Below are 12,855 nucleotides of genomic sequence, written 5' to 3' on the forward strand. Positions count from 1 at the left end.
TACCCTAGTCGATTGTCTAACTCTAACTCCCAAAATCTGAGTTTAGTGTTCCTTGCTCAATCTCTGATTAACATTTACTTGTGGGACTTTTCGTTGCCTAGTATCTAGTCAACATTAACCTGTCAGGATTTTTTTACCAAGTATTCGGTCAACCTTTGACCGACTTGGACTTTTCCTTGCCTAGCCCTGCTAGTACTTACATTACCTAGTTCCCAACTAAGTTTTCATTACCTAGTCTCGTTAGGACTTCCATTTGCTTCCACTTTAATTTTCAATTAGGTTTTCACTGCTTAATCTTGCTAGGATTTTCATTGCCTAGTGCCCAATTAGGTCTTCACTGCCTAACCCGCTAGGACTTCTCGTTGTCTAACCTTAGTTAGGACTTTCCCAGTCAAGTATCCGATCCTTCTTTAACATACCTAACTTCTCTCTCACATATTGTCAAATATTAAAAGTCAAGATCGAGCCAACTCAAGCTTAGTCAAACAAGTCAATCTTGACCCGATGACCCTACAAAAGTTTTCTACTAAACATCATGATAAATCAAGAAACGCTCATAATAGACGATCCATCAATCCAGTATTCTTAGATCATCTATCTATTAAAAACAATTTATCTAAAATTAAAATTCAATTCTTAGATTCTTAAAAAATTAGGAAGATGTCCTGCGACTGCGATATTGCCCGGGCTACCATAGTATTATTATTGTTGCTTGATATTGTAATCCTAAAGCAATATTAAAATTAGAGATATTTAAAAAAAAAATAAAAATAGAGTAAGACCGATTTAATAATAAATGAACAGGGTGTTTTTATTAGTATTCCAAGCGCACTTTTTTCTTTTCCCCTGCCCTGTCGATTTCTTTATTGACCAAGTCAGAAAATAAAATGATTTTTAAGTAAAAGAGAAATCGAGACTGTGAGCCGACAACCTCGCCGTCGTTTCGCCGTCGCCTTCGACGCTACATTCGACGAGTTCGGACGACAGCAAGCCGTCGCCTACCTCGCGCTTTACGTTTGCCGACGGAGACAACGAGCGACGGCGTCTCTTAGCTCCCACCATCCCCCCGCGCCCCTCGGCCCCACTCCGCGTGGACAGCTAGCTAGCGAGACTTGCGGCAACCTCGACGAGCAGACGAGCTAGCCAGAGAAGAATGGGAGGATATTTTTTTTGTCGTTGACATCTGATCGAACACTCGGTGGGGGGAAGGATCGTCAGTTGTCTCTCTTGTCTGCTGTGTGTTTCTTTCACAGCCGCGACTGGCGTGTCAAAGAGCAACTTGTGTTGGATTTAATATGTAGGTTGACATGCTATATTCGAACTGTGATTTAACTTAAGTTATTAGGTTTCGGATTATTCAATTATTGGATATGAGTTTACTATGATTTAACTTAGTTATTGTGTTTTAGATTATTAAATATGAGTTTAATGTGTAGAATTTGTTAGTCCAATTTATTATTATCAATGAGTTAATAATAAATTGAATTCTTATATAAAAGGAAGATCCTTATATAGAAAATCATCTCGACCTAATTTTTTATTCTCCATTGATAAGAAATTTGTTGACATCGTCATCCTCTAACTCTTTTAGAAAATTTTTTTCATTTATTTCTATTTCTTTTTTCTTATAATCTTTTAGATAATATTAAAGAACATATTACTCTTTAACTAAGTTGTTATATATTTACTTTATATTATGGTTTTGATAAAATAAAGATTCATACTCATACGTTGGTATTTTTTTTTTTCTAATTCTTATTTCGCTCCTACAATTTATGAGGTTAGGAAAAACCGTAAGTTCTATCAACTCACTGTTACAAACAGTTTGAGATGACAATCAGACTTTGACAGCTGAACAATCAACTACACTGTCACTGGAGCTCATAAAATCCTCTCATATTGAATTTGGGTTATATATTATAGAAGATCACTCTAAAATCTTATGTATTTATACAGGATTTACGTCACTATTTTAAAATTTGATTTTATAACTAAAATAAATCTCAAAGATAAGTGACAATCATCCAGTCCTGTAATTCAAGCGCGGGACACAAATTTAATATGCTCTTTGATTTTGAACCTGAATGCATGAGAAATCCCAAGATGTGTTTACCACAGACATTAATAAAAGGGTCTAGTCCACTTGCCTCTACCCATTTGATTTGTCATAGTCCGACCAACCCAATCGGGCCAATTTGGACCTGGCTGCATCGTCAACTCGTGTCATTCTATCCATCCATCTTATTTTGCCACCCTTTTAGATTTTAATATAATAAATAACATTATACATAAGCAGCGAAGAAATGCTATCTAATAGCCTCTAAGATTTGTCAAAACAACAATTTTTTTTTATTAGCTAGTAGTAACAGTCAATAATACATGTCGAACACTGTAAGATGCCTGTGTTTATGCACCAATTATAAAAACAGAAAAGCATGAGATCATGAATAGATTAGTAACAAAATTCAATACATAGAATGCAGAATGACTGCTTGTCTAGTTTACTAAGCATATATCTATATTGATATTCGATCGAAGTTTTCCTGCTAAAAGTAGAACGAAAGAGTGAACGAACTCCTTTTGCGACATGTTGGTCACTTTTCTTTTCGTTCCAGTGTCAGGATCTACATCTGGTTATTAGCAATATGAAAGATCGATTGTCAGACGAGTGCTTCTGCTTCAGCATCAATCTCCTTCAGACCTGTCCAATCTTGTGGCTCTGTGGAAGAAAGAAACAAGCAATGAGAATCCTTGAAGTTTAAATCGTTCCTCAAGACACTAGTTCGGTAATGTTTCGCTGATCGAAGACATTAGGTAGAAGCGAAAGAGGTATAGGCCAGTGTATATAACCATATCAGAGAATGAAACATTACTTTTGTAGGTATCAGCAACCACCATGAGTCGCCTTTGCAAGACTGAAGCCATGAAAAGAAAAATTGAGCACATGCCGAACATGATAGTGATTGGGAAAGCATTTACCTTCAAGATAATCATGGAACCAAGAATTAGTACTTAGCAAGGACATATATGACTATGCCAACTGAAGATTTATTTATTTTAGAATATCGTTATCCTCTAATTACTATCGGACAGTAAACATAAAGATTTGGTACTTACATTGTAGAGTACAATACAGACGAATAGATTGAGAGGAATGCGAAAGAAGTTCATGATGGTGCTCCTAGCCTCCTCGGGGATGTACTGAGACCTCATCTTCATCATTGATGGCCAAAATATGCCAACACAGGCCTCAAACACACAAAATCCAAGGAGTTGAATCGAGCTTCCAAAAGATATGCTACCTAGGAACTGTTTCGCATTAACACAAAAGTTACACAGACAAAACGATGAAGTTTCATATTGGTGGAAACTCAGAAGAGACTTACAGTAGAAATAATTGGAAGCAGTAGAGTGAAAGCAGAGACTGCAAACACGATCTGCATATAACTTTCAACTTTAAGAGTTGCTCGGGCCATCAGCTTAGATGCAATGGAACTCCCCAACATTGAAGACAACATGAATGTAGCAAAAATAAAGCCATGAGGAATTTCCTCGTCATTTGGGCTCAATGCAGGAGTCCACAAGAACACAAAGGTGTACATGGAACCTTCGAAAAGAGATTGTATTGCACCCAGCAAAGCAATTTTCTCATCTGGTATTAATAAAAATTTTCACATATCATCTTTGGTAAAATTGAGACAACTGTTTGATGAGAGTAAAAAAAAGCTTACCAGAAGCAATGGCTGCAGCAGCAGCTTTGAACTGTCCCATTAAATCTTTGCTGTCAGATGGATCTCCATAGTTTTCACTCCAAGATGACAGGATAATAGCCATGCCTATGGCAAGGAAACATGCAGCAGAATCAAATGGAGCAACAGGACCAAATCCCAAGGTATCAGCCACTAAATTGGCAAATAGTCCAGAAACAATGGCTATAAGGCCATTGCCGAGAAATATTGCTTTAGAGAAAGTTATGGACAACCACTGTGGTTCAAAACCTCTCTGCATAATGGAGAAACCAATGCATCAGAACAAAAATTAGAAAAAACAGTCACAAGATCGAGTAGGCCAATGGACTAGTGACATTAGATCTCAGCCCTGAGTAATTCAAATGCTATATTTGAACAAAGAAGAAAGAAAATTGATTTAATTATACCTTACCAATCAATAGAACAACAACTATGATACAGCAAACAACTATTATATTGATTTAATATCATCTTACTAATCAATAACTTAGCTAAATTTCTTATCATAGATGAAATAAAAACTACAATGCAACAACAAACACAGCAAAGTTGTGAGTTACAACTACTTAAGTGTCCCCTAGATCAAATTTGTCCATCCATTGAACTCTATCCAAGACTATATCATAGTAAAATTTTGATATCTCAAAGTTAAGATACATCTGATCCATAACAATCATGTTGAGGAAAGAAACCAAAAGGGAAACTTTTGGATATTGGTTGACATTTGCAACCAAATAATAGATTGGTATTGAAATGTGATCTTGCAACTAGAGTTACAGGGATGAACTCCTTCATTATTGTTGAGGTAGCAGCATTTCAGCCGAATAATTTGAAGGTCTTTGACACACATTATCATCATTACCATCAAATCCCGACAATTTGAGATGGATTGGCCTTATGAATTTAAACCCTCCATTGCTATATCAAAAGTAATATTCAAAACAATTACAAAGCAAAGTATGCATCAGAAATACAAAACACTTCAAACACCTACTCATTCATAATATTGAATCATATATATATAATCATGATTAGCAATGTTGAGTTTGAGTAATGGATGAATTGTAGAGGACTAGTAACATGATAGCTAAATTCATATTGGAATTAACTTTATTAACAAATAAAGGGCAAACTTTCATTAATGGTTAAAAGGCATTCAAGGAATTCACACCTTTATTTTAAACCATTAGCAACCATGGTCAAAATATGTTTACCATATGTTAGTTGGACAAATCTGAAAATAAGTTGCCAGTAGTGGTGAATTTCAGACACTAGAATACTTAGAGGGATAAGCATAGGCCATCAACTTTTGTGAAAGAGAATACACAATTTTTCAAAATTTGAAGGTTATATATGTAAAAAGCCATAGAAAATAATGAGTGATAACTGAAGTGCAAATGCAAATAAACAAAGAAACCTAGGATATGTCGAACAATCAAAGGAATTAGGATAGATAATCCGCCAACTTCACCTTATTGTGCTCTGCAACAAGCCATGACTCAAATGACGAGAATAGCAGAGACGTAGCAATACCTCCCAGTATACGTCCCACCATCAAAACTTTGTATTCCGGAGAATGCTTAGTGATACAACTAAGAATGTACGTCAAGCAGTATGTTATACAAGCCCGCTTACGCCCCCTGCAAACGATCACAATTATGGCTCGTGCCTTTAGGGGTAGCTCGAAAAACTCAATTGAAGAGTAAAACGAAAAAAAATGGACGAAATCCTCACTGTTTGTCAGCCAAAGATCCCACGATCGTCCCGAACAGCATTGACGATCCAAAACCCGCGATGAAGAGCCTCCCAATGTCACCCTTGTCGAAGCCATACTGGCTATACAAGTAGTAGACGTAGGGGCCTTGCAGCCAATCACCAGCTGAAAACAATCGGAACCAACCAAAATCAGCCCAATTCCTGGAGAGGGACTTATAATCTCAAAAGAAAAGTTTGCTATCTAATTACTCCAACACTTTCAGATCCGAGGAAAATGGCGTCCGATGCTCAAATTCGGGCACTTAATTCAAACACAAACGAAAGAAGAAAAAATTAAATCCAAAAAGTCATTTACGATCTCAATACAGAAAGGGAAACTTTAGGACACAAAGAAACCCTAGAAGCCTTCCGTCCTGGCGAAAGCCGAGTCAGATCTGCCAATGGGCGAGCAGATCGATAGGGAAAACCCAACTTTTGTGGTAATAAAGGAAAGATCCGAGAGAAAGGAGAGTGAGGGCGAACACATCATGAGGGAATAGACGACGAGATAATTGTTCTTGAAGGCGTTGAAGGCCGGAGAAGTGGCGACGCGGTCCTTGCTCGTCTTGCTCAGCTCCAGTACCGCCACCACGGCGGAGAGCCCACCGAACAATAAATAGTAGAACACGTCCATCTCTCCTCCTCCTCCGCCTCCGTTCGCCTTCTCCTCCTCGCCGTCGGCTCCGAAGCTTGCTTTTGGGGACGGAGACTGAGGGAAATGAAGCACTTACCATTACAGGGGAACGTTACCGGGCATTGGTTCCATTATATACCGTTGTTTATATCGCTGTTTTGTTGATACGTAACGATAAAATGAGCCGCGGAAGTCCGTTTTATTGGTCGGGATTAAACCAACTCCCGGTGGCAGTGGCACGTAGCGCGTCGAATCGGATGTGTTACGATACGTTACTTGGTATCATTTTTCTCGGGCGCATGGATCATATACTAATTAATATACACAGGAAAGTTTTTCATTTTACTCTCAATATTTTATCTTTTTAAAAATACCTCTTACAATGAATTATGTATTAACGAAACTGCCACATGTAATTAATTAGGAGTTAGGACTAATATTATTGGGTTCAAGTCAAATTAATAAGTAGAAATAATATCAAAACTAATGTAACATGAATAAGTACCACATAGTGAATGAGTGATTTAGTGACCTCTCTTTAAGTGGGAGGGATTTTATTTTACATGAGAATGTTTTCATGAGCATTCGGTCGAGATATTCTTTTATCTACCACTTGAGTACCAATTCAGTTATGTCCGTGGAGAGTATAATCTTACACTTTAAGAAACAGAAGCATGAAATCCCTTAGAATCGTGATTGAAATTGATGTGATGGTTCCACATTTTTTTTATGAAATCCCTTAGAATCGTGATTGAAAAACTTGGCCATAATGGGAAAACAAGACATACATGTTCGGCACTTTCATTAACCAAAAAGTACCAATATGATTTACTTGAGTATATCTTAAAACTCACAACAAATCACTAAAAATCTACTAAAAACACACACAATGATTCTACGATAGAATAGGTTAGCTATGGATGTGGTAATAAGTCAATTCAGATGTTTGATTGCCGTTCAGGATTACAAACTACCTGGCCCATCCTCTTACCTTGTTTTTCTCCTTAACTCCTATTCCAGTTTGCTGGTCCTTTTTGATTCTGCTATGAGGAAATAGCTTATGCGTTGCAACAACTTTTGCAGTCCTTGTAATCCTTCCATATGTTTTTGCTTGATCTAGTTTCCTGCTTCTATTGATTTCCATTGGTTCTGTCTTATTGTCTACTGAGTTTGTAGAAAACGCACTGTGATTCTCAGTGTCATCAGCCAATACACTAATTCGATGCTCACGCTCTCCTTTCCTCTTGATTCCAGAAGGAGATATACCTCTATGGAGAATTGAAACTCGGCCTGTCATTAACCTGTTTATAGAAGTTGAACTTCTCAGAATGCCAGGGTCAGTGTCACTTGTTGATTCATCGCTTGAGGATCCTTTTGCTTCTGCCGGTGTTCCAATTCTTGATCTATCAGCTGAATGTAAGATTAAAATGGAGTCTGATTCTTTATGTTCTCTAAGCTTACTTTCGAGCTCTTTAACCTGGAAATTAGCACGTTCAAATTTATTAACTTTGGGAAGTTAAGCAAAGTGAAGTTGAAACATGTTGAAGCAAATCTCTTACTTTTTGTTCAAGAGTCAACTGAAATTGCATACTTTCTTTAAGCTGGCACTCTAGTTCCTTGACCTGTTTATGCAATAGAATGTTGGTTTCAAGAACACCAAAAGGAATAGAATGTGTTGATAACAAGCTACAGCTACCTTCTCCTTAGCTGCATTTTCAGAGTGTGATTGAACATTAAGTTTGAGTTCAAGCTCTTCAACCTGTATGACAACGGTAATAGATTATTCAAATATGTAATGTAAAAAAGATGAGAGAATTCCATTTTGCATCACTTCACTCAAAATTTTAAGTTTTTTTTACCGTTATTATCAAGATGCTTTATCTACTTTAAAAACCTAGTCAATATGACTCCCCCTTTGTAAAGTATTCCTAAGAATTCCCTAGAAAGCATTTCTTTAAAACAATATTGAGTAAATGAATGGAACTCTAGAGGATCATGGTATTTGTTTATTTAATATTTAAGAGGATTTTTTATAAGCAATTCTCTCACCTTTTCGTGAAGACTCACTGATTCTATCTGTTGTCGCTCTTTCAATCTTTGTTCCATATCTTTGATCTGTAAACAAAAGAAATTTATTTTGTTAATGGGCGATGTTTTCTTAGCAGAAAATACCGTGATTTTTGATTGTTGAGTCTAAACCATACTTTTTGCCGAAGCATCATAGATTCTTCTTCCTTCCCATTCAACTTTTCCATGAGCTGGCACTGTTTTCTATCCAGTTGACTTTGTATTTCTGCATTTGAATTGAGTTGGCTAGCAACATCTTTATTCTAACAAGAGTAAACATATTAATGTCAAAAACATGAAAAATATGGGTTTCTTTCGAGGAAAATAAAAGAGTGGACTTTGATATAATGTACAATACCTTCTCTTGTAGCATCCTACATTGTTGTTCTTTCTCTTTCAGTTTATTCTCAAGGTGTTGGCAGTTCTCCTCAAACTTCCTTAAAGACTCATCCTTGGTTCTAGATTCCTGTCTCACTTTATCAAGCTTCAAGAAAAATGACAACAGCCAGTAATTATCATCGACCGAGTGTCATAATAAAAGATCACCTAGTATCAATTGTAAGGAAAAAACACATAAAAGCATAGTATAAGTAACCATCAGGAAGCAATACCATCTGTTTCATTTTTTGCTGTTCCACCGTGTCAACTTGTCTCTTAGCAAGACCCAACTCGACTCCCCGTACTCGACTTGCAAAGGTCAGTGAACTGACAGTTTCACCCATGTCGTTGTCTGATGGACTAATTTGTACAAACATCAAAGCTTTTGAATCACCTCCTGCATTTCACAATAGCAAATGATATTATTTTAAATTATTCACACAGGAATTGAAGAAGTATTGCTGATTTTCTAATGACTCATAAATCATAATGACCTTGTATGCTAAATGTTAAAGTACATTCAATTAACCTACCTAATGAATCTTGCAGTAAATGTGTAAGCTTGGAGTTCCTGAAAAAAGGGAGATTTAGATTTAGATTCTGAATTAAACCAAGAAAAGCATTATCTGATTTCAAACCTGTAAGGAATGTGGTTGCTTTTGGATGCAAGAGCAGAAATGACGTCTCCAAGGGCAGAGAGTGATCTATTAATGTTTTGAGCTTCCTTGAGTCTTTCCCCTTGAACATCTGTCCTAGTTAGCCTCTCACTTCCAGCCAAATCCACAAGCCAAAGCTTGCTCTTTGTGCACTCTCCATTCATCAAATTTTTTGCTCTCACCATTATGCAAAGCATGCTGCAGATTCAAGAATTTAGTAGTTTTAGTAGTTATAATACAAGCCAAAACCAAGTTTCAGAATAAATATACAATGCAAAACCAAGTGATTACTAACCAATGAGATCTACTGCTATGCTCATTTACATTGTTAGAACCAACAGCTCTAGCATTGCTCCCAGACTGCAGCACATTCCAAGCTTCTTTCATATTCTCAACTTTAGCTTCTACCATCCCTGGCACGTGATGAAATCCTTCGGCTGCTTGCCTAACTTCCAACCTATGTGAAAAATGTATCGACAAACAACATAATTGTAAGCATGATGGACCAAGTACAAAGCACATGCACTAATAGAGAAAGGAATTTACTTCTTGTTTGACGGAGAGGTTGCTAATAAGTCTCTGATTTGCTCATTGTACACCTCCAGAACACTCACAGATATGCTATAGGAAATTGTGTCCTTCCTCTCAACTGCTATTTTAAACAGCTCTTCCAAAGTTCTATAATTCACTCCCCTATTATTTTCAGTTCCTTCCATGGTGAATGTCTTCCCTGTACCAGTCTGTCCATATGCAAATATGCAGACATTGTAGCCATCTAGGACTGATGTGACAAAAGGTGAAGCATCCGCATAAACATCAGCTGCACAACGTTATATGATAATGAATATCCAAGTTATTAAGATGGAATGTCTGATATGTCAATATCTACCACACTGTTAAAACCAAATCAAATATCTTACCTTAAAAAGATATATTCATTCAATAATTATTAACATACATCATAATCTCCAAATTAGCATGGTTAGTTGAATCAGGGGAGGTCAGTATTCCACATCATACTCTCAGGATTCTATAATTCACTTCCTTTTTGCTGCTTCTTTAAACTGCAAACTAAGATTTGGATGGTTCACCCTATGCCTACTATAAACATTTTGTATCATGTTCTTAGGATTCCATAATATTTTCTTCAATTTTAACTGACAAAGTTTGTTTTCCGATCCATAGATGACACACCGAACTAAAATATCTTTCTACTAATTTAAGACAATTAACTACCGTGACTAATGCCCCTAATTTTGATAAATTTCATGTTATCAACATTCTCAGTAATGATCAACTTGATCAATACCTTGATTATCCTTTGGCGTATAAACTCGATCAAACTTAAAGCTTTTTTTTGTTGTTCCACCTGCCACGGTTCCAATTTCACCATCCTTGGCTGAGTCAAAATCTATAATGGCATGGCAGCCAGATGAAATCTCCTCCTTACTCAAAGGGCGACACCTACAAAATACCCTAATATTCCCTGGAACAATGGAAAGAAGGATTCTAGTCAATCAAACAATGCAAGAGGCATGAATGTAATAAGTAAATAATAAGAGATGCATACCTTTTGTCTCCTGGAGTTGGTTAAACAATCTTTTTCTCTTACCCATCTCCTCGTTATACTTTACCTTGAGATCTTCACTTTGTGCAACTGTAAGCACAAAGCAACTTCAGAATTTCCTTTCTAGTCATTATATGTATCTTAAAGTTGTTAACTGTAGAAACCCACCTAAGGCTTGAATTGCAGTGATCATGCTATTTAGATTCGGGATTGAGTTAGCACAATCATGTGCTTCTTGTGAAAGTTGCATATGATCTTCTTTTATTGCCTGAAACAAGGAACAGCTGAACCGTGAGCAAAAATATTTTAAAATCTACTTTATATTTGATTGATAGAAGTTTGTTGATGCAGATCTGACCCTTATGTACCTTAATCTTCTTTTCCAAATTATTGATTGTAGAAGACCATAACTTCTTATCCTTCTTGTATTTATCTGAAACGTCTTTGAATTTTTCCATCTCCCTTCCAACGGCTCGTTCTGCAAACAAAAAACAGAATAATTAGACAAATTTTATTACAGGGCATCACTCTCAAGGCAACATAATTCCCTTACCAAGTGTTTCATTTTGGAAGATCATGTTATCAAGCTCCATTGTAACATTCTGTAGCTTCTGATTTGCATCTGTTAGTGACATCCAAGCTTCATAACATTCATCAGACTTCATTTTACATTCATGGGTTAGCTCCTGTATTTTCTTCTCATACTGGACGACATTTCTGCTCTGTAATTTTTTCTACAATTGTACAACATAGTGATCAAATAGCTATCTTTCAAATCTTAAAAACTTTACAACTAAGCTTCAGTTCCTCACCTGAATAGGAGACGCCTCTATCTCAGTGGCGCATTTGGTGCATAAATGAAGTTCTGGGTTTATCATGGCTGCTAAACTCCGACGAAATTAAAACTGAGAAAAGAGAAATATTCAAACTTTATCCCTAGAGAGGCAATAAATGCAACGCACCTGTTGAGACTGGAGCCTTTCTGATGCAAATTCCGGAAACTGTTGGAGATCCACGGAGTCCCTCAAATCTTATTAAAACACCCTGGTTGTGCAGCACAGAGACTCTGATATCAACTAGCTGGAGAGGCTTATTAGCTCCAACGATAGCATATATGTCAAATGAAGATAATATCTGCAATTCTAACCCAGAGAAGGATTTCTCAGAACCCATAAATTAACGAAATGTTATACAAAATGCAGTAGGTGAAAGAGATCTTGCCTTCTCTTCTTGGACAAATATGTCAAAAACTCTAATTCCTTTAGGACCATTTGTATTGACTATCTCTGCAAAGTGCAGGTCCAAGAAATAGTCTCCAGGAACAAGATTATCAAACATATAGCGAAAGTCACCATATCGTGCCGATTGATACATTAACGGGTGGTCACCACTTTCAGCTATGATTTCATTGGTTTCAATTACGTCTCCACCTAGGAAATGAGCATCGCCTTGGAATTTAATACGACAATCTTTTCCCTGAATCTCGCAGCCTCCAGAATTAACAAACATCACAACATCGTCTGATGAAGAAGAAAAATAAAAAGAAATAAATATCAACTCAGCAGCATAGTAAAAAAATTAGCTAATTACAGCTCAAATATAGGTAAAGACAGATAATTTTCATAAGGGATTCGCAACCAGATATTCTAGTTTTTAATCTAAATTCACGAGACACGTAAAGATTTATTCTTTCAGCAAGACACAACAACAGATTTCATGACTCTGAGAACGCGATCTGACACAATTACATAAATGGGAGATGCATTTCGACCTAAAGTTCCAAAATCTTAGCTTGTGCGCGAATCCTGGCTCCTCAATCTCCCTCCCTGAAAGATCGTAAACCCTGATTTCCCCCAACAATCCAAGAACGTCCAAAAACAAATCCCGGCCTTCAAAAGCTTGCATTTCGAGCCCCGATTGAACAAAACTTGGACCGGAGACTAAGATAACGGAGTCAAACGACCCTAATTTCCCCAAGAACATCAAAAATAAATTCTGACCTCCAAAAGCTTGCTCCTTGAGCCCTGATCGAACAAAACTTGGACCGGA

At 36.8% G+C, this 12,855-nt stretch overlaps 2 protein-coding genes across 5 annotated transcripts in view; both read right to left on the reverse strand.

The window, feature by feature from the left end:
- Window positions 1-2,326: 2,326 nt before the first annotated feature.
- On the reverse strand, window positions 2,327-6,239 carry LOC121980713 (molybdate-anion transporter-like). Of its 2 annotated transcripts, none has more exons than XM_042532877.1 (8): window positions 5,988-6,239; window positions 5,484-5,628; window positions 5,221-5,389; window positions 3,732-4,002; window positions 3,387-3,652; window positions 3,118-3,309; window positions 2,874-2,979; window positions 2,327-2,719 (listed from the first exon to the last, which is right to left on the reverse strand). In XM_042532877.1, the coding sequence occupies exons 1-8, from the start codon at window positions 6,136-6,138 to the stop codon at window positions 2,661-2,663; spliced, it is 1,359 nt and encodes a 452-aa protein (XP_042388811.1). In that variant the 5' UTR covers window positions 6,139-6,239; the 3' UTR covers window positions 2,327-2,660. The 2 variants fall into 2 exon arrangements, with proteins under 2 accessions (XP_042388811.1, XP_042388812.1); XM_042532878.1 differs by having other exon boundaries at window positions 5,715-6,131.
- A 650-nt stretch (window positions 6,240-6,889) lies between these two features.
- The window catches only part of LOC121980714 (kinesin-like protein KIN-14E), a 6,213-nt gene continuing 247 nt past the window's right edge, over window positions 6,890-12,855 (reverse strand). The window contains exons 1-20 of one of the 3 annotated variants that reach the window (XM_042532880.1): window positions 12,807-12,855; window positions 12,028-12,326; window positions 11,769-11,940; window positions 11,619-11,689; window positions 11,360-11,540; window positions 11,175-11,284; window positions 10,975-11,074; window positions 10,810-10,896; window positions 10,549-10,725; window positions 9,786-10,059; window positions 9,535-9,696; window positions 9,222-9,437; window positions 9,117-9,154; window positions 8,817-8,980; window positions 8,564-8,689; window positions 8,343-8,468; window positions 8,188-8,253; window positions 7,835-7,897; window positions 7,698-7,760; window positions 6,890-7,615 (exon numbers count right to left, since the gene is read on the reverse strand). The exon at window positions 12,807-12,855 is cut by the window's right edge and continues 247 nt beyond it. In XM_042532880.1, coding sequence (XP_042388814.1) covers window positions 7,109-7,615; window positions 7,698-7,760; window positions 7,835-7,897; window positions 8,188-8,253; window positions 8,343-8,468; window positions 8,564-8,689; window positions 8,817-8,980; window positions 9,117-9,154; window positions 9,222-9,437; window positions 9,535-9,696; window positions 9,786-10,059; window positions 10,549-10,725; window positions 10,810-10,896; window positions 10,975-11,074; window positions 11,175-11,284; window positions 11,360-11,540; window positions 11,619-11,689; window positions 11,769-11,940; window positions 12,028-12,326; window positions 12,807-12,855 — 3,051 coding nt within the window. In that variant the 3' untranslated portion in view covers window positions 6,890-7,108. Of the gene's footprint in view, window positions 7,616-7,697; window positions 7,761-7,834; window positions 7,898-8,187; window positions 8,254-8,342; window positions 8,469-8,563; window positions 8,690-8,816; window positions 8,981-9,116; window positions 9,155-9,221; window positions 9,438-9,534; window positions 9,697-9,785; window positions 10,060-10,548; window positions 10,726-10,809; window positions 10,897-10,974; window positions 11,075-11,174; window positions 11,285-11,359; window positions 11,541-11,618; window positions 11,712-11,768; window positions 11,941-12,027; window positions 12,327-12,806 lie in introns of those variants that run through there. The other 2 variants (XM_042532881.1, XM_042532882.1) reach the window with 2 other exon arrangements.

This window comes from Zingiber officinale, chromosome 5A (genome assembly GCF_018446385.1).
Source record: "Zingiber officinale cultivar Zhangliang chromosome 5A, Zo_v1.1, whole genome shotgun sequence".
Taxonomy (NCBI): domain Eukaryota; kingdom Viridiplantae; phylum Streptophyta; class Magnoliopsida; order Zingiberales; family Zingiberaceae; genus Zingiber; species Zingiber officinale.

What these genes read in the sequence shown, in the direction of transcription:
- LOC121980713 (XM_042532877.1), bottom strand. Translation starts at nt 6,138, where the DNA reads ATGGACGTGTTCTACTATTTATTGTTCGGTGGGCTCTCCGCCGTGGTG. An exon ending in CGTCTATTCCCTCATGATGT is followed by an intron (nt 5,629 to 5,987) that starts GTTCGCCCTCAC and finishes GATTGTTTTCAG; the next exon opens with CTGGTGATTGGCTGCAAGGC. An exon ending in TCTGTATTGTACTCTACAAT is followed by an intron (nt 2,980 to 3,117) that starts GTAAGTACCAAA and finishes ATTATCTTGAAG; the next exon opens with GTAAATGCTTTCCCAATCAC.